At 55.6% G+C, this 21,586-nt stretch overlaps 1 protein-coding gene across 1 annotated transcript; it reads left to right on the top strand.

The window, feature by feature from the left end:
- The first annotated feature begins 106 nt into the window (after positions 1 to 106).
- angptl6 (angiopoietin-like 6) lies at positions 107 to 21,414 on the top strand. Its single transcript, XM_070866986.1, has 6 exons — positions 107 to 350; positions 11,295 to 11,967; positions 14,634 to 14,839; positions 17,092 to 17,285; positions 18,736 to 19,006; positions 20,765 to 21,414. The coding sequence occupies exons 2-6, from the start codon at positions 11,333 to 11,335 to the stop codon at positions 20,947 to 20,949; spliced, it is 1,491 nt and encodes a 496-aa protein (XP_070723087.1). The 5' UTR covers positions 107 to 350; positions 11,295 to 11,332; the 3' UTR covers positions 20,950 to 21,414.
- The last annotated feature ends 172 nt before the right edge of the window (positions 21,415 to 21,586 follow it).

Genomic DNA, 21,586 nt, shown 5'->3' with positions numbered 1-21,586 from the left:
GAGAGAGGCTGTGCTGTAAGTGTCTCTGCTCCCATCTCCTCCCCCCCCCCCCCCCCCCCCACACGCACACAGCAATCGGCAACGTGCAACAACCATCATCGGCATGGAACGCCCGAGCACTGAGCCGGTGGTGAACTGACCGGGAGCACGACGATTATCTCGACTCAGAGAAAGTTTGTGCGCACAGGCTGCCCCCGTACACTCCACAGAGGGACTCGGGTTAGCGGCAAACCCGTCGCCATGGGCAGATGTACAGCGGCAAGTTCCACACAGACTGCTCTCCGTCTGATCTGAAGCACAGAAAGTCCAGGACTGCCAGGTATCAGCCAGTTACAGTCTGCTGCAAACAGGTAAGGGCTATACGCCAGCACAACACTGCATTTGCTTATAAATCTGATTTTTTAAAAAAGATTTTAGAGATTTTCAAAGAACGTTAATCAGCATGTTCTCTCATTAACTCTGAAGGTTCCAGAAGTGTGTGCTGCTTTGAGGCACGGGGGAGATGAGGAGAAAGATGCACTGGAATCTGTTGTGTCAGCTCTGGTTCAGTGGGCAGCCTCTCGCCTCCGAGTCAGAGGTTGTGGGTTCAAGTCCCACTTCAGGGACTTGTCCCACTTCAGGGACTTGAGCACAAAACAGATCTAGGCTGACACTCCAGTGCATTGCTGAGGGAGTGCTGCACTGTCGGAGGGGCAGTACTGAGGGAGTGCCGCACTGTCTGAGGGGCAGTACTGAGGGAGCGCCGCATTGTCGGAGGGGCAGTACTGAGGCAGCACCGCATTGTCGGAGGGGCAGTACTGAGGGAGTGCTGCACTGTCGGAGGGGCAGTACTGAGGGAGCGCCGCATTGTCGGAGGGGCAGTACTGAGGGAGCGCCGCACTGTCGGAGGGGCAGTACTGAGGGAGTGCTGCACTGTCGGAGGGGCAGTACTGAGGGAGCACCGCATTGTCGGAGGGGCAGTACTGAGGGAGCGCCGCACTGTCGGAGGGGCAGTACTGAGGGAGTGCCGCAGTGTTGGAGGTGTCGTCTTTCGGGTGAGACATTAACCCGAGGTCCCGTCTGCCCTCTCAGGTGGATGTAAAAGATCCCACGGCACTATTTCGAAGAAGAGCAGGGGAGTTCTCCCCGGTGTCCTGGGGCCAATATTTATCTTTCAAACAACATAACAAAAACAGATTATCTGGTCATTATCACATTGCTGTTTGTGGGAGCTTGCTGTGCGCAAATTGGCTGCCGTGTTTCCTACATTACAACAGTGACTGTAAAGCACTTTGAGACGTCCGGTGGTCGTGAAAGGCGCTATATAAATGCAAGTCTTTTATCTCTTACAAGAAATGAAACAGCTAAAAAGGTCTTGCTATTGAGATGGGCTATTGGTCCAACTGATCCCCAGTGGATCTGGTGGATGTTAATGATCCCACGTGGCTGGGGAAAGTTCCCAAATCATGGGCAACACTCCGATTTCAGACAGTACCAGAAAACGACCACATACATAAATCACTGCCCTCACTGCCTCGTGTTCATATCCCTCCGTGGCCTCGCCCCTCCCTATCGTTGTAACCTCCTCCAGTCCCACAACCCTCCCAGATCTCTGCCCTCCTCCAATTCTGGCCTCTTGCCCATCGTTCCACCATCGGTGGCCGTGCCTTCAGCTGCCTGGGCCCCAAGCTCTGGAACTCCCTCCCTAAAACTCTCCGCCTCTCTCTCTCCTCCTTTAAGGCACTGCTTAAAACCGACCTCTTTGACCCAGCTTTTGGTCACCTGTCCCTAATATCTCCTTATGTGGCTCGGTGTCAAATATTTGTCTGATAACGCATCTGTGAAACACCTTGGAACGTTGTACTGCATTAAGGGCACTGTATAAATGTAAATTTTTGTTAGTGTGGGAGGTTACTGATGCAGAATGTCTGCATTTGCCCGCTGTACCCTTACTGCCCTCCCCCTGTGAGCGAGGAGTTTGGTCTGAAAAGCAACTGTACAAACAGGGTGATTATAAAAGGTGTTGTTCCACCCCCAGTGCAATAAAACACTGGGTTTAATGCAGAACAGGACTGCGGGCTAAAAATAAAGCGATGGAAAGTTGGAACACTCGCGGGCCCGAGGGAGGAGGAGGGTCATATCCCAGCATCGATCTTTATCGTCACTGGCCTGGGGCACGGAGGGTCAAGCTTGAAAGACTGGCCTTCGGAAGCTGACCGATTCCCGAACTCCCGGGAAGCAACCCGAGGAAGGCTGTCCCCGCGAGGGGCCGAAGCAACAGAGACATCTCAGGGATCAGTGGGGAAGAAATGAAGTTATTTTTCTGAGACCTCACGGTTATTATAAAGCACATCGGTATTTCTCAGTCACATCTCACAAGCCCCTCGGAAACGCAGCAACGATCAGAGACACAGTGACAGAGCCAGCAGACACAGCGAGGGGGTGGGTTAGTGAGGGGGGGGGGGAGAGAGAGAGCCTGGGGGGGGGGGGGGGGGGAGAGTGATAGGTCCTTACTATACAGTATAAATGCACACGAGGCCCATACTGGAGAGAAGGTCACTCTGTGACCAGTTATTTTTATTACCAAGACCTCAAGTGAAGAAGGTGGGTGGAGCTTCCCCTTTTATACCGGAAAGTCCAGGTTAGGAGTGTCTCCCACAAGTTCACCCCCTTGTGGTCAACGTTCTCAAGGTGTACAACTTAGGTCAGATTATACATGGGTTACACTGATAGTTGAATACATGACATCACCTCCCCCCCCAAAGTCTTATTGGGATCACAGGTTCAGTCTCTCTGGTGGTTTACGCTCCCTTGTAGAGCGCCTGAGTTGGGGCTCCGGTTGTTGGGCGCTGGCCTGAGTGTCTGCTGTTTGCGGTGCCTCAGGCCTGTCCGGACTGCCCACAGTGACTGGGCTCTCCTCCCTTTGGTTCCTGTGTTCGGTCATCTGTGGTGGAGTAAACTCTATATCGTGTTCTTCCTCTGCTTCTTCTATGGGGTTGCTGAACCTCCTTTTAGTTTGATCCACGTGTTTGCGGCAGATTTGTCCATTGATAAGTTTAACTACCAGAATCCTATTTCCCTCTTTGGCAATCACAGTGCCTGCAAGCCATTTGGGCCCTGAGCGTAATTAAGGACAAAAACAGGGTCAATGACATCAATACATCGCGCCCTCGCATTCCTGTCATGGTAGTCACATTGTGACTGACACCTGCTCTCAACAATTTATTTCATAGTAGGGTGTATAAGGGATAACCTGGTTTTGAGCGTCCTTTTCATTAGCAGCTCTGCGGGTGGAACCCCTGTGAGCGAGTGTGGTCGGGATCTATTGGCCAACAGGAGGCGAGATAAGCGGGTTTGTAGGGAACCCCCTTGGATTCTGAGCATCCCCTGTTTGACTACTCATTCCGCCTGGCCGTTTGAGGCCGGCTTGAATGGTGCCATTCTGACATGGTTAATTCCATTGCCTGCCATGAAGTCCTGGAATTCAGTGCTTGTGAAGCAGGGGCCATTGTCGCTGACCAAGACGTCCGGTAGACCATGGGCGGTGAACATTGCCTGTAGACTTTCTACCGTGGCAGAGGATGTGCTTGAATTTAAAATGGCACACTCAATCCATTTGGAGTAGGCGTCTACTACAACCAAAAACATTTTTCCCATGAAAGGACCTGCGTAGTCCACATGGATGCGTGACCATGGCTTGGCGGGCCAGGACCAGGGGCTAAGGGGGGCTTCCCTGGGCGCATTACCCAGCTGAGCACATGTGTTGCACCTGCGAACACAAAGTTCCAGGTCTGCATCTATCCCTGGCCACCAAACGTGTGACTTGGCAATTGCCTTCATCATGACAATGCCTGGGTGCTCATTGTGAAGTTCTCTGATAAACACCTCTCTGCCCATCTGGGGCATGACTACTCGGTTTCCCCACAGTAGGCAATCGGCCTGAATCGAGAGTTCATCCTTGTGCCCATGAAACGGTTTAAATTCCTCAGGGCATGCCCCGTACGTGGCTGCCCAGTCCCCATGCAGGACACATTTCTTAACTAAAGACAGTAGTGGGTCTTTATTTGTCCAGACTTTAATCTGACGGGCTATCATGGGTGAGCCTTCGCTTTCGAAAGCTTCAACAGCAATGACCATCTCAGCAGCATGCTCAGTTGCCCCCTCAGTGGTGGCTAGTGGGAGCCTGCTGAGTGCATCGGCGCAGTTTTCGGTGCCCGGTCTGTGCCGAATTGTATAGTCATAGGCGGCTAACGTAAGTGCCCACCTCTGTATGCGGGCCGATGCATTCGCATTTATGGCCTTGTTGTCGGCCAAAAGGAACGTTAGGGGTTTGTGATCTGTCTCCAGCTCAAATTTCCTGCCAAACAGGTACTGGTGCATTTTTTTTTACTGCATATACACATGCAAGCGCTTCCTTTTCTACCATCCCGTAGCCCCTTTCTGCCTGGGACAGACTTCTGGAGGCATAAGCTACCGGCTGTAACTGACCATTGGCATTGACATGCTGCAACACACACCCGACCCCATTGGACGACGCATCGCACGTTAGAACAAGTTTCTTACACGGGTCATATAACGTTAACTGTTTGTTGGAGCATAACAAATTTCGTGCTCTACCAAAAGCCCTTTCCTGGCTGTCCCCCCAGACCCATTCGCGACCTTTGCGTAGGAGCAAGTGTAGCGGCTCTAACAGCGTGCTCAATTTGGGAAGAAAGTTACCAAAATAGTTCAGGAGCCCCAGGAACGAACGCAGCTCCGTCGTGTTACGGGGTCTGGGTGCTCTCTGGATCGCTTCCGTTTTGGACGCAGTAGGTCTGATCCTGTCTGCTGCTACCCTCATCCCCAGGAATTCTACCTCTGGAGCTAGGAAGACGCACTTCGCCTTTTTCAGTCGCAGCCCTACCCGGTCCAGTCTGCGTAGCACCTCCTCCAGGTTGTGGAGGTGTTCTTCAGTATCGCGACCCGTGATGAGGATGTCGTCCTGAAAAACCACCGTCCTTGTAATCGACTTGAGGAGGCTTTCCATATTTCGCTGAAAAATCGCGGAGACCAAACGAATCCCGAACGGACATCTGTTGTACTCAAACAACCCCTTGTGTGTCGTGATGGTGGTCAGCTTCTTCGACTCACTCACCAGCTCCTGGGTCATGTAAGCTGAGGTCAGGTCCAATTTTGAAAAAAGTTTGCCACCGGATAGCGTCGCAAAGAGGTCCTCCGCTCTCGGTAGCAGGTACTGGTCTTGGAGTGACACCCGATTGATGGTGGCCTTGTAATCACCACATATCCTGACCGACCCATCCGCCTTGAGCACCGGCACAATCGGGCTCGCCCAGTCACTGAATTCGACTGGCGAGATGATGCCTTCCCTCAGCAGGCGGTCCAATTCGCTTTCTATCTTTTCCCGCATCACATACGGCACCGCTCTGGCCTTGTGGTGTACTGGCCTGGCGTCCGGGTTTATGTGAATCACTACCTTGGCCCCCATGAAAGTGCCGATGCCGGGTTGAAATAATGAGTCAAATTTGTCCAGGACCTGTGAGCATGATACTCGCTCCACAGAAGAAATTGCATTGACATCGCCCCATTTCCACTTCATGACAGCAAGCCAACTCCTCCCCAGCAGTGCGGGACCGTCCCCCGGGACAATCCAGAGTGGCAACCTGTTCTTTGTGGGTCACGACTACCGTGGTGCTGCCTAGCACCGGAATGATCTCCTTTGTATATGTCTGCAGCTGTGCTTCAATCAGCAATAATTTTGGCCTCCTGGCCTTGGACGCCCACAACTTGTCGAACTGTTTGATACTCATCAGGGACTGGCTGGCCCCCGTGTCTAGCTCCATTAATACTGGGATGCCATTGAGGAGCACTTTCATCATTATCGGTGGCGTCCTGGTATATGAACTGCATATGTGCTCCACATGAACTCGCTGAACTTCAGCTTCCAGCGATTTCCCCCAGTATTCATTTGGCCTCGTAGGGCTTACATCGGGCCCATCCTCCTCGTACATCAACCTGGCTGCAGGCTTCCTGCACATACGCGCCAAGTGACTGCTGACGTTGCAGTTTCTGCAGGTATATTGCTGATACCTGCAAACTCTGGCTGGGTATTTGCCTCCACACCTCCAGCATGAGCTGGAGGCCCCGTTGTTGGAAACAAAAGACCCATTACCAGTCGATCGTCTCTGATTGTCTCTGTAACTGTCCTTAAGCGCACCATTGACAGGTGTTGATGGCCCCATTACTGGCCGCATTGTCCCTTGCGATGGCATGAATCGCCGTTCAGCTAGCCATTGTCTCTGTTGAATTCCCCCGTTGGGTTTGACTACATGCTGGGGCATGTCCGATTGCCCTTGTCTGCCTGGAGAGCTGTGTGCCGCGTCAACAATGTTGACTCCCTGGTCGTTTGCTGCATTTGAGCCAAGATTTTTGTGATACATCATTCTGGTCTCTTCCTCCCCTGAGATAAATGTCTGGGCTATCAGAGCCGCCGCTTCCAAGGTCAAGTCTTTGGTCTCAATCAGTTTCCTGAAAACCCCAGCGTGCCTGATGCCCTCAATAAAAAAGTCTCGCAGTATCTCCGCTCTGCATGTATCTGGGAACTTACATAGGCTCGCCAGTCACCGGAGGTCTGCCACGAAGTCTGGAACGCTTTGCCCTTCTCGCCGCCGGTGCGTGTAAAACCGGTGTCTCGCCATGTGCATGCTGCTCGCCGGTTTAAGGTGTTCCCCGATCAACTTACTGAGCTCTTCGAACGTCTTGTCCGCCGGCTTCTCTGGCGCTAGAAGGTCCTTCATCAGGGAGTACGTCCTGGACCCACAAACCGTCAGGAGATGAGCCCTGCGTTTGTCGGCCGAATCCTGTCCCAAACATTCCTTAGTGACAAAACTTTGCTGGAGTCTCTCAATAAAGTCATCCCAATCATCACCAACACAGTACCTCTCTTCTGTGCTGTTGGTGACCATGCTCGCGTGGTTTAAATCCCAGTTTCTCGTCGCCACTAATATGTCCTTACTATACAGTATAAATGCACACGAGGCCCATATTTGAGAGAAGGTCACTCTGTGACCAGTTACCTTTATTACCAAGACCTCAAGAGATGAAGGTGGGTGGAGCTTCCCCTTTTATACCTGAAAGTCCAAGTTAGGAGTGTCTCCCACAAGTTCGCCCCTTGTGGTCAATGTTCTCAAGGTGTACAACTTAGGTCAGCTTATACATGGGTTACACTGATGGTTGAATACATGACAGAGAGGGAGACTGGGGGGAAGAGAGAGAGAGAGAGAGAGACTTGGGGGGGGCGCGGAGAGAGAGAGCCTGGGGAGGGGGAGAGAGAGAGAGAGCCTGTGAGGGGAGGGGGGAGAGAGAGAGAGAGAGAGACTGGGGAAAGAGAGAGCCTGGTGGGGGGGGGGGAAGAGAGAGAGACTGCGGGGCGGGGGGGAGGGAGATAGAGAGCCGGGGAGGGAGAGAGAGACGGGGGGGGGGGAGAGAGAGAGAGAGCCGAGGGCGGGGGGTGTGGGGTGGGAGGAGAGAGCCGGGGGGGTGTTCAGGGGGCGAGCTTGGGGTACAATGGGTGAAATGACAGAATGGGGTATCAGGAGCGAGCAGGGAGAGACGGAGAGGTGGGGCAAGAGGCAGACTCCCCTCACCTTACAATTTCCATTGATTCCTGAGGGTTCCCACACGGTTTGTACCGGGGCTGTTTCACATACAGCCCGTGCAGGAGTTCCCCCCAAGGCGGTTAACCACCGCACTGTGGGCTCCCTCTGAGACAACTCGGGCCGTGGCCATTTTATACAGCAGTGAGAGGACAGGATGGCGACTGATAGATTATTCTAGTTTGCCAGATTGGGGAAAGCCAGGGAACAACTACAGAGGAGCCCCGCACTGTGGGAGGGGCAGTACTGAGGGAGTGCCGCACTGTCGGAGGGGCAGTGCTGAGGGAGTGCCGCACTGTCGGAGGGGCAGTGCTGAGGGAGTGCCGCACTGTCGGAGGGGCAGTACTGAGGGAGTGCCGCACTGTCGGAGGGGCAGTACTGAGGGAGTGCCGCACTGTCGGAGGGGCAGTACTGAGGGAGTGCCGCACTGTCGGAGGGGCAGTGCTGAGGGAGTGCCGCACTGTCGGTGGGGCGGTACTGAGGGAGTGCTGCACTGTCGGAGGGGCAGTGCTGAGGGAGTGCCGCACTGTCGGTGGGGCGGTACTGAGGGAGTGCCGCACTGTCGGTGGGGCGGTACTGAGGGAGTGCCGCACTGTCGGAGGGGCAGTACTGAGGGAGCGCCGCACTGTTGTTGGGGCAGGACTGAGGGAGCCCCGCACTGTCGGAGGGGCAGTACTGAGGGAGCGCCGCACTATCGGAGGGGCGGTACTGAGGGAGCGCCGCACTGTCGGAGGGGCAGTACTGAGGGAGAGCCGCACTGTCGGAGGGGCAGGACTGAGGGAGCCCCGCACTGTCGGAGGGGCAGTACTGAGGGAGCGCCGCACTATCGGAGGGGCGGTACTGAGGGAGCGCCGCACTGTCGGAGGGGCAGTACTGAGGGAGAGCCGCATTGTCGGAGGGACAGTACTGAGGGAGCGCCGCACTGTCGGAGGGGCAGTACTGAGAGAGCGCTGCACTATCGGAGGGGCGGTACTGAGGGAGCGCCGCACTGTCGGAGGGGCAGTACCGAAGGAGCGCTGCACTGTCGGAGGACAATACTGAGGGAGCGCTGCACTGTCAGAGGGGCAGTACTGAGGGAATGCCGCACTGTCGGAGGTGCCGTCTTTCGGACAAGACATTAAACCGAGGCCCCGTCTGCTCTCAGGTGGACGTAAAAGATCACATGGCACTATTTCCATGCAGAGGAGGGAAGTTCTTCCCAGTGTCCTGGCCAATATTTATCCCTCAATCAACATCACCAAAAAACAGATTATCTGGCCAGTATCACATTGCTGTTTGTGGGAGCTTGCTGTGCGCATATTATCTGCTGCATTTCCTACAACAGTGACTACACTCCAAAAGTACTTCATTGGCTGTAAAGCGCTGGGACGTCCGGTGGTGGTGAATTGAAATGATAGTGATTGCGATCAGGGAGGTTGAGCAGTGAGCTTTGTGCCTGCCCGTCCTGTATTTCTGTAACAGACGGTGTACAAGTCTCGTTGCTTCGCTTGGGATTAAAAGGAGAGTTTCCACAGCCTTTGGATTATAAACAGGCCTTGAAATTATGTAAACACTGAGCAGATTCACACACCCCTGCACATCGTCAGACAATCCCAGACACACAGGGCAACACTACAGCTCCAACACACCAAAGAGTTTAGAAAATGCAAGTACTTTTACGAATTGTTTTGCTTAAAGCATACTCCTTCCGAGCATGGCCTTGCCCGAGGTCGCAGTCAGTCAACACACGGTCTGGGGCGCAGCCTCTGATATATCGTCTGGACAGAATGACATCCTCCCCCTCCCCACCGCTCCCCGCCCCCTCCCCTCCCTTCCCCCTCCCCACCGCTCCCCGCCCCCTCCCCTCCCTTCCCCCTCCCCACCGCTCCCCGCCCCCTCCCCTGCCTTCCCCCTCCCCACCGCTCCCCGCCCCCTCCCCTCCCTTCCCCCTCCCCACCGCTCCCCGCCCCCTCCCCTCCCTTCCCCCTCCCTTCCCGTTCCCCGCCCCCTCCCCTCCCTTCCCGTTCCCCGCCCCCTCCCCTCCCTTCCCCCTCCCCACCGCTCCCCGCCCCCTCCCCTCCCTTCCCCCTCCCCACCGCTCCCCGCCCCCTCCCCTCCCTTCCCCCTCCCTTCCCGTTCCCCGCCCCCTCCCCTCCCCACCGCTCCCCCGCCCCCTCCCCTCCCTTCCCGTTCCCCACCGCTCCCCGCCCCCTCCCCTCCCTTCCCGTTCCCCGCCCCCTCCCCTCACTTTCCCCTCCCCTCCCTCCCGGCCCACTGCCCCTCCCCCATTGCTGGCCCTTGGCTCGATCGACACGTTGGCGGGGAGAGACCTTTCCCAATGGATGTTGCAGCAGTTAGAAGTGTTCTAACAATGACCTTTTTACACTCTCCTCTTCAATGGCGCCTTTAATGGAGTAAAATGTCCCAAGGCACCTCACAGGCACCTAAATCAGATAAAAATTGCACCGAGTCCAAGGAGAAGACATTAGGAAAGATGAGATGGTCACAGAGGTCGGTTTTAAGGAGCAGCTTGAAGGAGGAGAGAGAGGCGGAGAGGTTTAGGGAGGGAGTTCCAGAGCTTGGGGCCCAGGCAGCTGAAGGCACGGCCACCGATGGTGGAGTGATTATAATCAGGGATGCTCAAGAGGACAGAATTAGAGGAGTGCAGAGATCTCGGGGGGTTGTGGGGCTGGAGGAGGTTACAGAGATAGGGAGGGGCGAGGGCCATGGAGGGATTTCAAATCAAGGATGAGAATTTTAAAATCCTCCTCTCTAAATATTCTTCCCCTTCAAAGGAGTCGCCTTGCTCACTGTGTCCGATCCACAAGTGGTGCTCACTCCCAGGATCGGTCCCGCTGAATAAAGCACAGGGTCAGGAAGTCACCCGAGAATGGGGGGCATCACAGGGTCTCATTTCCATCATCGCTGGGGGGAGGGGTCCCACACACACGCTTTTATCAGCTACGGCTCAGTGGGCAGCGCATTCACATCTCAGTCAGAAGGTTGTGGGTTCAAGCCCCACTCCAGGGACTTGAGCATAAAAATCTAGTCCGACACTCCAGTGTCGCAGTCGGAGGGGCAGTACTGAGGGAGCGCCGCACTGTCGGAGGGGCAGTACTGAGGGAGTGCCACACTGTCGGAGGGGCAGTACTGAGGGAGCGCCGCACTGTCGGAGGGGCAGTACTGAGGGAGCGCCGCACTGTCGGAGGGGCAGTACTGAGGGAGCGCCGCACTGTCGGAGGGGCAGTACTGAGGGAGCGCCGCACTGTCGGAGGGGCAGTACTGAGAGAGCACCGCACTGTCGGAGGGGCAGTACTAGGGGAGCACCGCACTGTCGGAGGTGCCGTCTTTCGGATGAGACATTAAACCGAGGCCCCATCTGCTCTCAGGTGGACGTAAAAGATCCCATACACTATTTCGAAGAAGAGCAAGGGAGTTCTCCCTGGTGTCCTGGGGCCAATATTTATCCCTCAATCAACATAACAAAAAAACAGATTATCTGGGTCATTATCACGTTGCTGTGTGTGGGAGCTTGCTGTGCGCAAGTTGGCTGCCGCGTTTCCCACATTACAACAGTGACTACACTCCAAAAGTACTTCATTGGCTGCAAAGCGCTTTGGGACGTCCGGTGGTCGTGAAAGGCGCTATATAAATGGACTTCTTAAAACCATGTTTTTTTTTCAGAGTTTGAAGCTTCGGGCTGGCACCGCGAGACAGGAAGGATGCTACGATTGACGGTCTGCCTCGTGATCCTGAGCGTGTTCGCGGGAGCGGGCGAGGCAGCCACAGGGGCATCCGCCAGCGAGCCGGGGGAGACACAGGGGTCCCACGGCAGGCCAGGGGGAGCGGCCGAGACCCCGGTGGTCAGCCGCTGCACCTACACCTTCATCGTGCCCCAGCAGCGGCTGACTGGGCCCGTGTGCCTGAGCACGCGGGGCGGGGCGGGCGGAGGGGAGCCCGCGGCCCGAGGGGCGGACCCCGGCGAGCTGCAGGCCGTGCGGGACGAGCTGGGCGGCCAGCGGCAGCGCCTCGAGGAGCTGCGGCAGCGGCTGGAGGCGGAGGGCGGGGTGGCGGGCGAGGTCAGGCTCCTGCGGAAGGAGAGCCGGGACATGAACACCCGGGTGGCACAGCTCTACGCCCAGCTGCTGCACGAGGCCGTCCAGAGAAAGGACGGGGCGCTGGAGGCGGCCCGGCTGGAGAACAAGGTGCTCAACGTCACGGCCGAGGTGCTGAGGCTCGCCGGCCGCTACCGGGACCTGGAGCGCCGGTACACAGCCCTCACCGCCCTCACCAACAACCAGAGCCGCACCATCGCCCAGCTCGAGCAGCAGTGCCGGCCGGCAGCACCGCAACGCCAGCAACACGGCCAACAGGTAACCCGGGCTCCACCGCGCCCCGCCGCGCTCCACCGAGCATCGCCGCGCTCCACCGTGCCCCGCCGCGCTCCACCGAGCATCGCCGCGCTCCACCGTGCCCCGCCGCGCTCCACCGTGCCCCGCCGCGCTCCACCGAGCATCACCGCGCTCCACCGAGAATCGCCGCGCTCCACCGTGCCCCGCCGCGCTCCACCGAGCATCACCGCGCTCCACCGTGCCCCGCCGCGCTCCACCGAGAATCGCCGCGCTCCACCGTGCCCCGCCGCGCTCCACCAAGCATCACCGCGCTCCACCGTGCCCCGCCGCGCTCCACCGAGAATCGCTGCGCTCCACCGTGCCCCGCCGCGCTCCACCGTGCCCCGCCGCGCTCCACCGAGCATCACCGCGCTCCATCGTGCCCCGCCGCGCTCCATCGAGAATCGCCGCGCTCCACCGTGCCCCGCCGCGCTCCACCGAGAATCGCCGCGCTCCACCGTGCCCCGCCGCGCTCCACCGAGAATCGCCGCGCTCCACCGTGCCCCGCCACGCTTCACCAAGAATCACCGCGCTCCACCGTGCCCCGCCGAGAATCACCGTGCTCCGCCGCTCTGCCGCACCGCGCTCCACCGAACATCACCGTGCTTCACCGCGCTCCTGGGCTCCGCCCCGCTCCGCCGCGCTGATCATCCGGTCCAGTTACTGCCGGCAGAGTCGGCTGTGCCTCAGTGGGCAGCACACTCACTCATCAATCAGGCTCCCACATACTACCCGACGTAGACTAGAGCTTCCCCAAAACTCTGTGCCCCATGTCCTAACTCGCTCCGTGTCCCACTCACCCATCACCCCCTGTGCTCACTGCCCCGTGTCCTAACTCGCACCGAGTCCCACTCACCCATCACCCCCTGTGCTCGCTGCCCCGTGTCCTAACTCGCACCGTGTCTCGCTCACCCATCACCCCCTGTGCTCGCTGCCCCGTGTCCTAACTCGCACCGAGTCCCGCTCACCCATCACCCCCCTGTGCTCACTGCCCCGTGTCCTAACTCGCATCGAGTCCCGTTCACCCATTACCCCCTGTGCTCACTGCCCCGTGTCCTAACTCGCACCGAGTCCCGCTCACCCATCACCCCCCTGTGCTCACTGCCCCGTGTCCTAACTCGCACCGAGTCTCGCTCACCCATCACCCCCTGTGCTCGCTGCCCCATGTCCTAACTCGCACCGAGTCTCGCTCACCCATCACCCCCTGTGCTCACCGATCTACATTGGCTCCCGGTTAAGCAACGCCTCAATTTCAAAATTCTCAAATCCCTCTGTGACCCTCGCCCCCTCCCTATCTCTGTAATCTCCTCCAGCCCCACAACCCACCGAGATGTCTGCGCTCCTCTAATTCTGCCCTCCTGAGCATCCCTGATTATAATCGCTCCACCATCGGTGGCCGTGCCTTCAGCTGCCTGGGCCCCAAGCTCTGGAACTCCCTCCCTAAACCTCTCCGCCTCTCTCTCTCCTCCTTCAAGACGCTCCTTAAAACCTCCTTCTTGGACCAAACTTTTGATCACCTTCAACTTATGCGGCTCAGTGTAAATTTTTATCGCATAACACCGCTGTGAAGCGCCTCGGGACGTTTCACAACGTTAAAGGCGCTATATAAATACACGTTGTGGTGATTATTGAGCCCAATTATTGCCCTCAACGCTGAAGGTACAAACCAGCCTCTCAATAACGATAAATCCCAGTGACTCCCTCCCCTGCTCGCACCATCCCGACCGGGAGATGGATGGAGACGGGCCGAGGAGGGAGCTGCCCTGTAACTATGGTTACGGCACCGCACCCACAACCCAGAGGCTGAGAGTTCCAATCCCACCACGTCAAGTTGTGAATTCATTTCCTAACATAAGAATTAGGAGCAGGAGTCGGCCATTCGGCCCCTCGAGCCTGCTCCGCCATTCAATGAGATCACGGCTGACCTTCAACCTCAACTCTACTTTCCTGCCCGATCCCCATATTCCTTGATTCCCCGAGAGTCCAAAAATCTATCACTCCCTGTCTTGAATATACTCAAAGACTGAGCCTCCACAGCCCTCTGGGGCAGAGAATTCCAAAGATTCACCACCCTCTGAGTGAAGAAATTCCTCTTCATCTCAGTCCTAAATGGCCGACCCCTTATCCTGAGACTGTGACCCCCCTGGTTCTAGACTCCCCAGCCCGGGGGGAAACACCCTCCCTGCATCTACCCTGTCAGGCCCTGTAAGAATTCAGTATGTTTCAATGAGATCACCTCTCATTCTTCTAAACTCTAGAGAATATCAGCCTAGACTACTCAGTCTCTCCTCATAGGACAATCCCCCCATCTCAGGAATCAGTCTGGTGAACCTTTGTTGCACTCCCTCTGCGGCAAGTATATCTTCCTTGAGTAAGGAGACCAGAACTGTGCTCAGTACTCCAGGTGTGGTCTCACCAGGGCCCGATATAATCGTAGTAAGACGTCTTTACTCTTAATTGGCTGCCCGTTTCCCACATTACAACAGTGACTACACTCCACAAATACTTCATTGGCTGTAAAGCGCTTTGAGACGTCCCGTGGCCGTGAAAGGCGCTATATAAATGCAAGTCTGTCTCTCTGTTATAAATATCTGCGGTGTTTGAGTATTTAATGTGCTGTGTGTAGCTGGAGTCTGTGTGTTTACCAACAGGGGCCATCTCTTGTGGCCGCCGCACTCAGCGGTGTGAATGGCAGCACCGACAGGAGCAAGGGCCCAGTGTCTGGCAATGAAATACTCAGGGATCAGATATACAGCGTGGCGCAGGACAGGCTGAAGAGAACAGAACAGCCTGCTCCCCCTACCCCAGTGCCGATGGCGACAAGCACCAAGACACCCGGTGAGTGAAGTGTGGGCTGTAACTATTGTCTCCGTCACCTGCACCACAGCCCAGCAAACCGACCATTCCCCGGGGATCAATAAGCTTCCATTAATATCACAGCTCACAACTCATTTCGCTCAACTCATTCCCCATCACAGCATCCATCCAAGTCCAAGGTGTTTTGCCTTCAGCAACATGTCAAATTCTACAAGACTCAATCACTCCGATTGATGAACTTCCCGGCACCAGTATTAGATGTCCCGTCACCAGATAGAGTACGTGCTCTCTGGTCCTGTCCCTCAGTCCGTGGCTCAGTGGGCAACACTCTCACCCGAGTCAGAAGGTTGTGGGTTCGAGTCCCACTCCAGAGACTTGAGCACAAAATCCAGGCTGACACTCCCAGTGCAGTGCTGAGGGAGTGCCGCACTGTCGGAGGGGCAGTACTGAGGGAGTGCCGCACTGTCGGAGGGGCAATACTGAGGGAGCGCCGCACTGTCGGAGGGGCAGTACTGAGGGAGCGCCGCACTGTCGGAGGGGCAGTACTGAGTGAGCGCCGCAATGTCGGAGGGGCAGTACTGAGTGAGCGCCGCACTGTCGGAGGGGCAGTACTGAGGGAGCGCCGCACTGTCGGAGGGGCAGTACTGAGTGAGCGCCGCACTGTTGGAGGGGCAGTACTGAGTGAGCGCCGCACTGTCGGAGGGGCAGTACTGAGGAAGCGCCGCACTGTTGGAGGGGCAGTACTGAGGGTGGGGGGGGGGGGCACTCAGTGCCTGTGAAACCCTGTCCGATGAGGGGTGGGCTATAGGCTGTTGCTTCAATTCCCACTCTGCTCCTACCCACCCACAATCTCTCACTTGTTCAGGGAAGGGTTACTGTTGAGATCAGGTGAGGTCCGACCTATGCTTTGAAGATCAAAGTAGCGTTTAAGATACTTGGCAACGCATTTAATGAAAGCACAAGCTGGGAAAACAAGACAGTAGATTGTGATCATTACCGCTCTTTGGAGACGGGAATATTCTGAGCTTTTGTTAATTGTCCCCCTCCTGTCACAGATAACAGCCAGTTCCAGTCGGTAGCTATTAATCCCATTTCCTGTGATAACAGACCACAGCTATCACGGCTCCAACAATGCGACGACCTCCGACCTGAAAACAGCAAGTTCCACACCCCTGCCCAGCTCGCCTCATGCCCGCAGCGTAGAGTCATCAATCCAGCCAAGACACGAGGCCGCCCACAATCACAGCCCACGTGAGCACTGTCCCAGTGCTTGGCCCGGCTCAGATTGGCTCGGTCGCCATTATCTGGGTCAGAAGCTTGTGGGCTGGACGCCACGTCAGGACATTACCCGAGCCGACAGTCCACTGAGGTCACGAGGGAGTGCAGCACTGTCTGACGAAAGGCTGCCATCGTTCAGGTGGAAGTTAAAGACTTGCGACACGATCTGAACACCAGCGGCTCCCACTCAATATCCTTCCCTCGACCACCACCCAAAAAAACCGGAATAACCGTTCACCCAACTCATTCCTGGGATGTTGCTGTGCACATCATACTCACCACATCAGCCCCACACAACACTCACTCCACTTCCCAACAATTTACTGCATCCAAAGTTCTTTGAAGATGCTTCAGACACGAGAAGGTGTTGAATAAATGCAAGTTTTTTTTCCTTTTGTGTCAAATCTCTTGCTGCCCTGAGCATCCCTGATTATAATCGCTCCACCATCGGTGGCCGTGCCTTCTGTTGCCTGGGCCCCAAGCTCTGGAACTCCCTCCCTAAACCTCTCCGCCTCTCTACCTCTTTTTAATCCTTGTAAGACGCTCCTTAAAACCTACCTCTTTGACCAAGCTTTCGGTCACCTGCCCTAATTTCTACTTATGTGGCTCGGTGTCAAATTGATATACTCCTGTGGAGCGCCTTGGGGGGGTTTCACTCCATTGGAAGCGCTATATAAATACAAGTTGTTGTTGTTGCATTGGGAGTGGCTTAGCCAGTCACATGATGTTCACAAGCCTCAATAAAACCCCGGCCAGTTGGGTTCGGGGGATCCACGATGGGGCAGGTGGTTGTGAGCCTGGTGGATGAACCGGTAATGTGTCGTGAGATTGTTAAACTATTTGCTAATAAACCAACTAGTTATAAATAGCAATGTGTTGCTGTGAATTCTTAAGCAAAGGACCCATGAAGTCAATAAATTACACAATGGAGGGGCGGATAGGAAAGGCTGGGGCGATGAAATCCACCTCGTATGACTGTGCGATTCCTTGACCAGGTCCCTGGCAGGACTGCCTGCAGGTTCTGGAAGATGGGCACAGATCGAACGGGATCTACCTGGTCAAACCGAGAAATGTCAACCGGCTGATGCAGGTGTGGTGCGACCACCAGCAGGACTCTGGGGGCTGGACCGTCATCCAGAGGCGACAGGACGGTTCGGTTAACTTCTTCAGGACCTGGGAGAATTACAAGGTTGGTCCAGCAGGAGCCACAATCGGCAACAAGCAGAGCGCAGGAGTAGTTACAGATAATAAAGCTCGGGCGGGCGATGTGGAGCGGTGGAGGGGTCGAGTTTGGAGGTGAAGATGTGGACACGTGTTTTGGTGGTGGTGGAAGTAGGCGGGTTTGGTAACGAGCCAATGTGGACGAGAGCCAGGTTTTAAAAAGCACCAAAAATAATACAGGTTCAATTGTGAATCATTCTGTAGTGTCAGCTGTGGCTGAGTGGGCAGACTCTTGCCTCTGAGTCAGAAGGTCGTGGGTTCAAGTCCCACTCCAGGGTGCAACAATCCAGACTGACACTCCCAGTGAAGTATTGAGGGAGCGCCGCACTGTCGGAGGGGCAGTACTGAGGGAGCGCCGCTCTGTCAGAGAGGCAGTACTGAGGGAGCGCCGCACTGTCGGAGGGGCAGTACTGAGGGAGCGCCGCACTGTCGGAGGGGCAGTACTGAGGGAGCGCCGCACTGTCGGAGGGGCAGTACTGAGGGAGCGCCGCACTGTCGGAGGGGCAGTACTGAGGGAGCGCTGCACTGTCGGAGGGGCAGTACTGAGGGAGTGCTGCAATGTCGTAGGGGCAGTAGCGAGGGAGCGCTGCACTGTCGGAGGTGCAGTATTGAGGGAGTGCCGCACTGTCGGAAGGGCAGTAGTGAGGGAGTGCCACACTGTCGGAGGGGCAGTACTGAGGGAGTGCCGCACTGTTGGAGGGGCAGTACTGAGGGAGTGCCGCACTGTCAGAGGGGCAGTACTGAGGGAGTGCTGCACTGTCGGAGGGGCAGTACTGAGGGAGCGCCGCACTGTCAGAGGGGCAGTACTGAGGGAACGCCGCACTGTCGGAGGGGCAGTACTGAGGGAGCGCTGCACTGTCGGAGGGGCAGTACTGAGGGAGTGCTGCAATGTCGTAGTGGCAGTAGCGAGGGAGTGCTGCACTGTCGGAGGTGCAGTACTGAGGGAGCGCCGCACTGTGGGAGGTGCTGTCTTTTGAATGAGCCGGTAAACCGAGGCCCTGTCTGTTCCCTCAGGTGGTTGTAACCGATCCCACGGCACTATTCTCCCCGCTCTCCTGGGGCCAATATTTATCCCTCAATCAACATCACTAAAATAAAAACAGATTATCTGGGTCATTATCACGTTGCTGTGTGTGGGAGCTTGCTGTGCGCAAATTGGCTGCCGCGTTTCCCACATTACAACAGTGACTACATTTTTTTTTATAAAAGTACTTCATTGGCTGCAAAGCAATTTCGGACGCCCGGTGGTGGTGAAAGGCGCTATATAAATGCAAGTCTTTCAAACGTTGGCTATATTGGGGCCACTGCAGTGTGGAACTGTGAATATTTGCCTTTCCCAGCACCGAGTGGCCGGTTGCAATATTGGGCTGGCGGGGGGGGCGATATGATGAATGAACGATGACTGTTTTGATTTGCAGCAAGGTTTTGGCAACATCGATGGCGAGTACTGGCTGGGCCTGGAGAACATGTACTGGCTGAGCAACCAGGACAACTACAAGCTGCTGGTGCTGATGGAGGACTGGCAGGGCCGGCAAGTGTTCGCCGAGTACAACAACTTCCGGGTGGAGGCGGAGAGGGATTTCTACAGGCTGCGTCTGGGACATTACCGCGGCAACGCCGGAGACTCCCTGTCCTGGCACAACGGCAAACAGTTCACCACCCTGGACAGGGACCGGGACCTGTACACAGGTAGGGCACTGCCCGGGGATCGGGGACCCTCGTCAACGGAGGGCAACGGAACCCGTAACAAACCCCCGAACCCCGGAGACGAGGAACCAGTGTCGGGGAATGTGTTGCTCAGTCAGCACAAGGAAGACAAGTGAAAGGTTCCCCCACCCTAGGAGTTGAAGCATCTTTTTCTCCCCCCCCCCCCCCCCAGCCCAGAGACACTGACCAGTCCGCGCAGCTCACCCAGCAACTTATCTCCCGTCCAGCTTTCCCGCATTCCCTCCCGTCCATCCCAAATACCAGTGCAAACCTTTGGGATGGCATTTCCGGGCAATGCCCAACGGGTTGCCATGCCCATCGTGACGGTAATCACCTGAAAAGTTACCCGCTCCTTTAACAAACAGGACTGTGCACAATCGAGCGCTGAAATGTTCTAGAGGACGAAGTGTATACCGCATTTAAGTCCAGCCATCACCTTTGGTCATTTATAAACATCTCTCTTTCAGATGAGACGTTTAAGGCGGACGGGGAGTTCTCCCTGGGGCCGATATTTATCCCTCAACCAACATCACTAAAAAAAAAAACTGATCTGGGTCATTATCACATTGCTGTGTGTGGGAGCTTGCTGTGCACAAACTGGTTGCTACGTTTCCCACATTACAACCGTGACTAGACCTCAAATAGTACGGCATTGGCTGTAAAGCTCTTTGGGATGTTTGGAGATTGCCAACGGCGCGATATAAATACAAGTCTTTCTTTCTGGTCATTGTCGCCAAAGACCGTATCGCTCAGGGTCCTCTCTCCTCAGGACCCCAGAGGTGGGGAAATCATTGCCTGCAGTGATCAAGCCCACGATTCTCCCTTGCTCACCAAAGGAGTGGGAAAGATGGTATCTGCGGAGCTGTGGGCAACCTCAATCCCGTGCCAAAAGGACCCCTGCCCAGAGGGGACAGGTAGAGATGGGAAGGTCAGCACCACTCACTCAGCCTGTAGCGGCATTGTGTGAGGTTTATAGACCAGCGATTTGGGGGGGGGGGGGGGATTAATGGGGACGTCCTTTTCCCCCTCCCAATTTATCTTTATTTTTCTTGGATTGTCTCCCTTTACAAAATTGCCGCACTGATGCTTCTCGAGTTCTTTATATGGAGCTGGGCCTCAGAGCCGAGGGATTTGGAGCTGGTCAGGATCACGTTGGGCAGAAGAGGCAGGGAGCGAGATAGCGCTCGGCGAACATTGTCGCACAGGACTACACCTCAGTGGCCAAGTTCTAGAGCCGAGCTTAAATCGAACATGTAGTCTCGGAGTAAAGCAGGTCCGTAACTGTGGGAACAGCGTTGGAACTCGACAGTTACTCAAGCCCCTGTTTATTTCTCGAGTTGTGAAACAATTCTCCCGTTTTAAATTTTAAGAGAGATTCCCTGCCCAAGCAGGGACATGCAATGTGAAAAGCCATTGTCCACCCACACAGGGATTTGCAAACCAAAGACTACACAACAGAGAGAGAGAGAGAGAGAGGAACACCTCCCACAACCTCAGACATCCCAAGGGGCTTCCACAGACAAATAATTACTGTGTGACTAACAGTGACTGTTGCAATCTAAGGAGCAGGCCGTTCGGCCCCTCGGGCACAAGAGGCGGCCATTCAGCATGTTGTGAAAGGCGCTATAGAAATGCAAGTCTGTCTTTCTTTTTGTGTTGCTACTTTTAGCGATGTATATTGGAAGCTTCCCACAGCGCACTGTAGCTTTGCTCATTAATGTCCGTGTGCTTCCTTTGAAGGTAACTGTGCCCACTATCAGAAAGGAGGCTGGTGGTATTACACCTGTGCACACTCAAACCTCAACGGGGTGTGGTACAAGGGAGGCTACTATCGCAGCAAGTACCAGGATGGTGTTTACTGGGCCGAGTTCCGCGGGGGAGCCTATTCCCTGAAGAGAGTGGTAATGATGATACATCCAAACTAGGCATTGCTGCAATATATTCGCTCGGCTTCACAGAATGGGATTGCGATCACATTTCCCGCATGTTATCGTCAGACACCTCTTTATACCTTTATACACATTAGCCGCTTTATAAGCAAAGTTACAGACAACAGAACTACCTACTTAGAATATAATATGTCTTAACAAGACGAAAGCAAATCCAAAGCAATATAGGAATGCCCCCACACCCTGCCCCCACACGCCCCGCCCCACCCCCACCCCACACTGTACTCTCTGGAGTTTAGAAGAATGAGAGGTGATCTCATTGAAGCATACAAGATTCTGAGGGGGCTTGACAGGGTAGATGCAGGGAGGGTGTTTCCCCCGGGCTGGGGAGTCTAGAACCAGGGGTCACAGTCTCAGGATAAGGGGTCGACCATTTAGGACTGAGATGAGGAGAAACTTCTTCACTCAGAGGGTGGTGAATCTTTGGAATTCTCTGCCCCAGAGGGCTGTGGAGGCTCAGTCTTTGAGTATATTCAAGGCTGAGATCGATAGATTTTTGGATATTAAGGGAATCAAGGGATATGGGGATCGGGCGGGAAAGTGGAGTTGAGGTCGAAGATCAGCCGTGATCTCATTGAATGGCGGAGCAGGCTCGAGGGGCCGAATGGCCGAC

Source organism: Pristiophorus japonicus, chromosome 24, assembly GCF_044704955.1.
Source record: "Pristiophorus japonicus isolate sPriJap1 chromosome 24, sPriJap1.hap1, whole genome shotgun sequence".
NCBI lineage: Eukaryota > Metazoa > Chordata > Chondrichthyes > Pristiophoridae > Pristiophorus > Pristiophorus japonicus.
This window is presented reverse-complemented; position numbering and strand designations above follow the sequence as displayed.

Bases quoted from the DNA above. Each gene is read 5' to 3' on its own strand.
- angptl6 (XM_070866986.1), top strand. From the start codon at position 11,333: ATGCTACGATTGACGGTCTGCCTCGTGATCCTGAGCGTGTTCGCGGGA. The intron at 14,840-17,091 runs GTGAGTGAAGTG...TTCCTTGACCAG, and splicing joins GACAAGCACCAAGACACCCG to GTCCCTGGCAGGACTGCCTG. The intron at 17,286-18,735 runs GTTGGTCCAGCA...TTTGATTTGCAG, and splicing joins GGACCTGGGAGAATTACAAG to CAAGGTTTTGGCAACATCGA.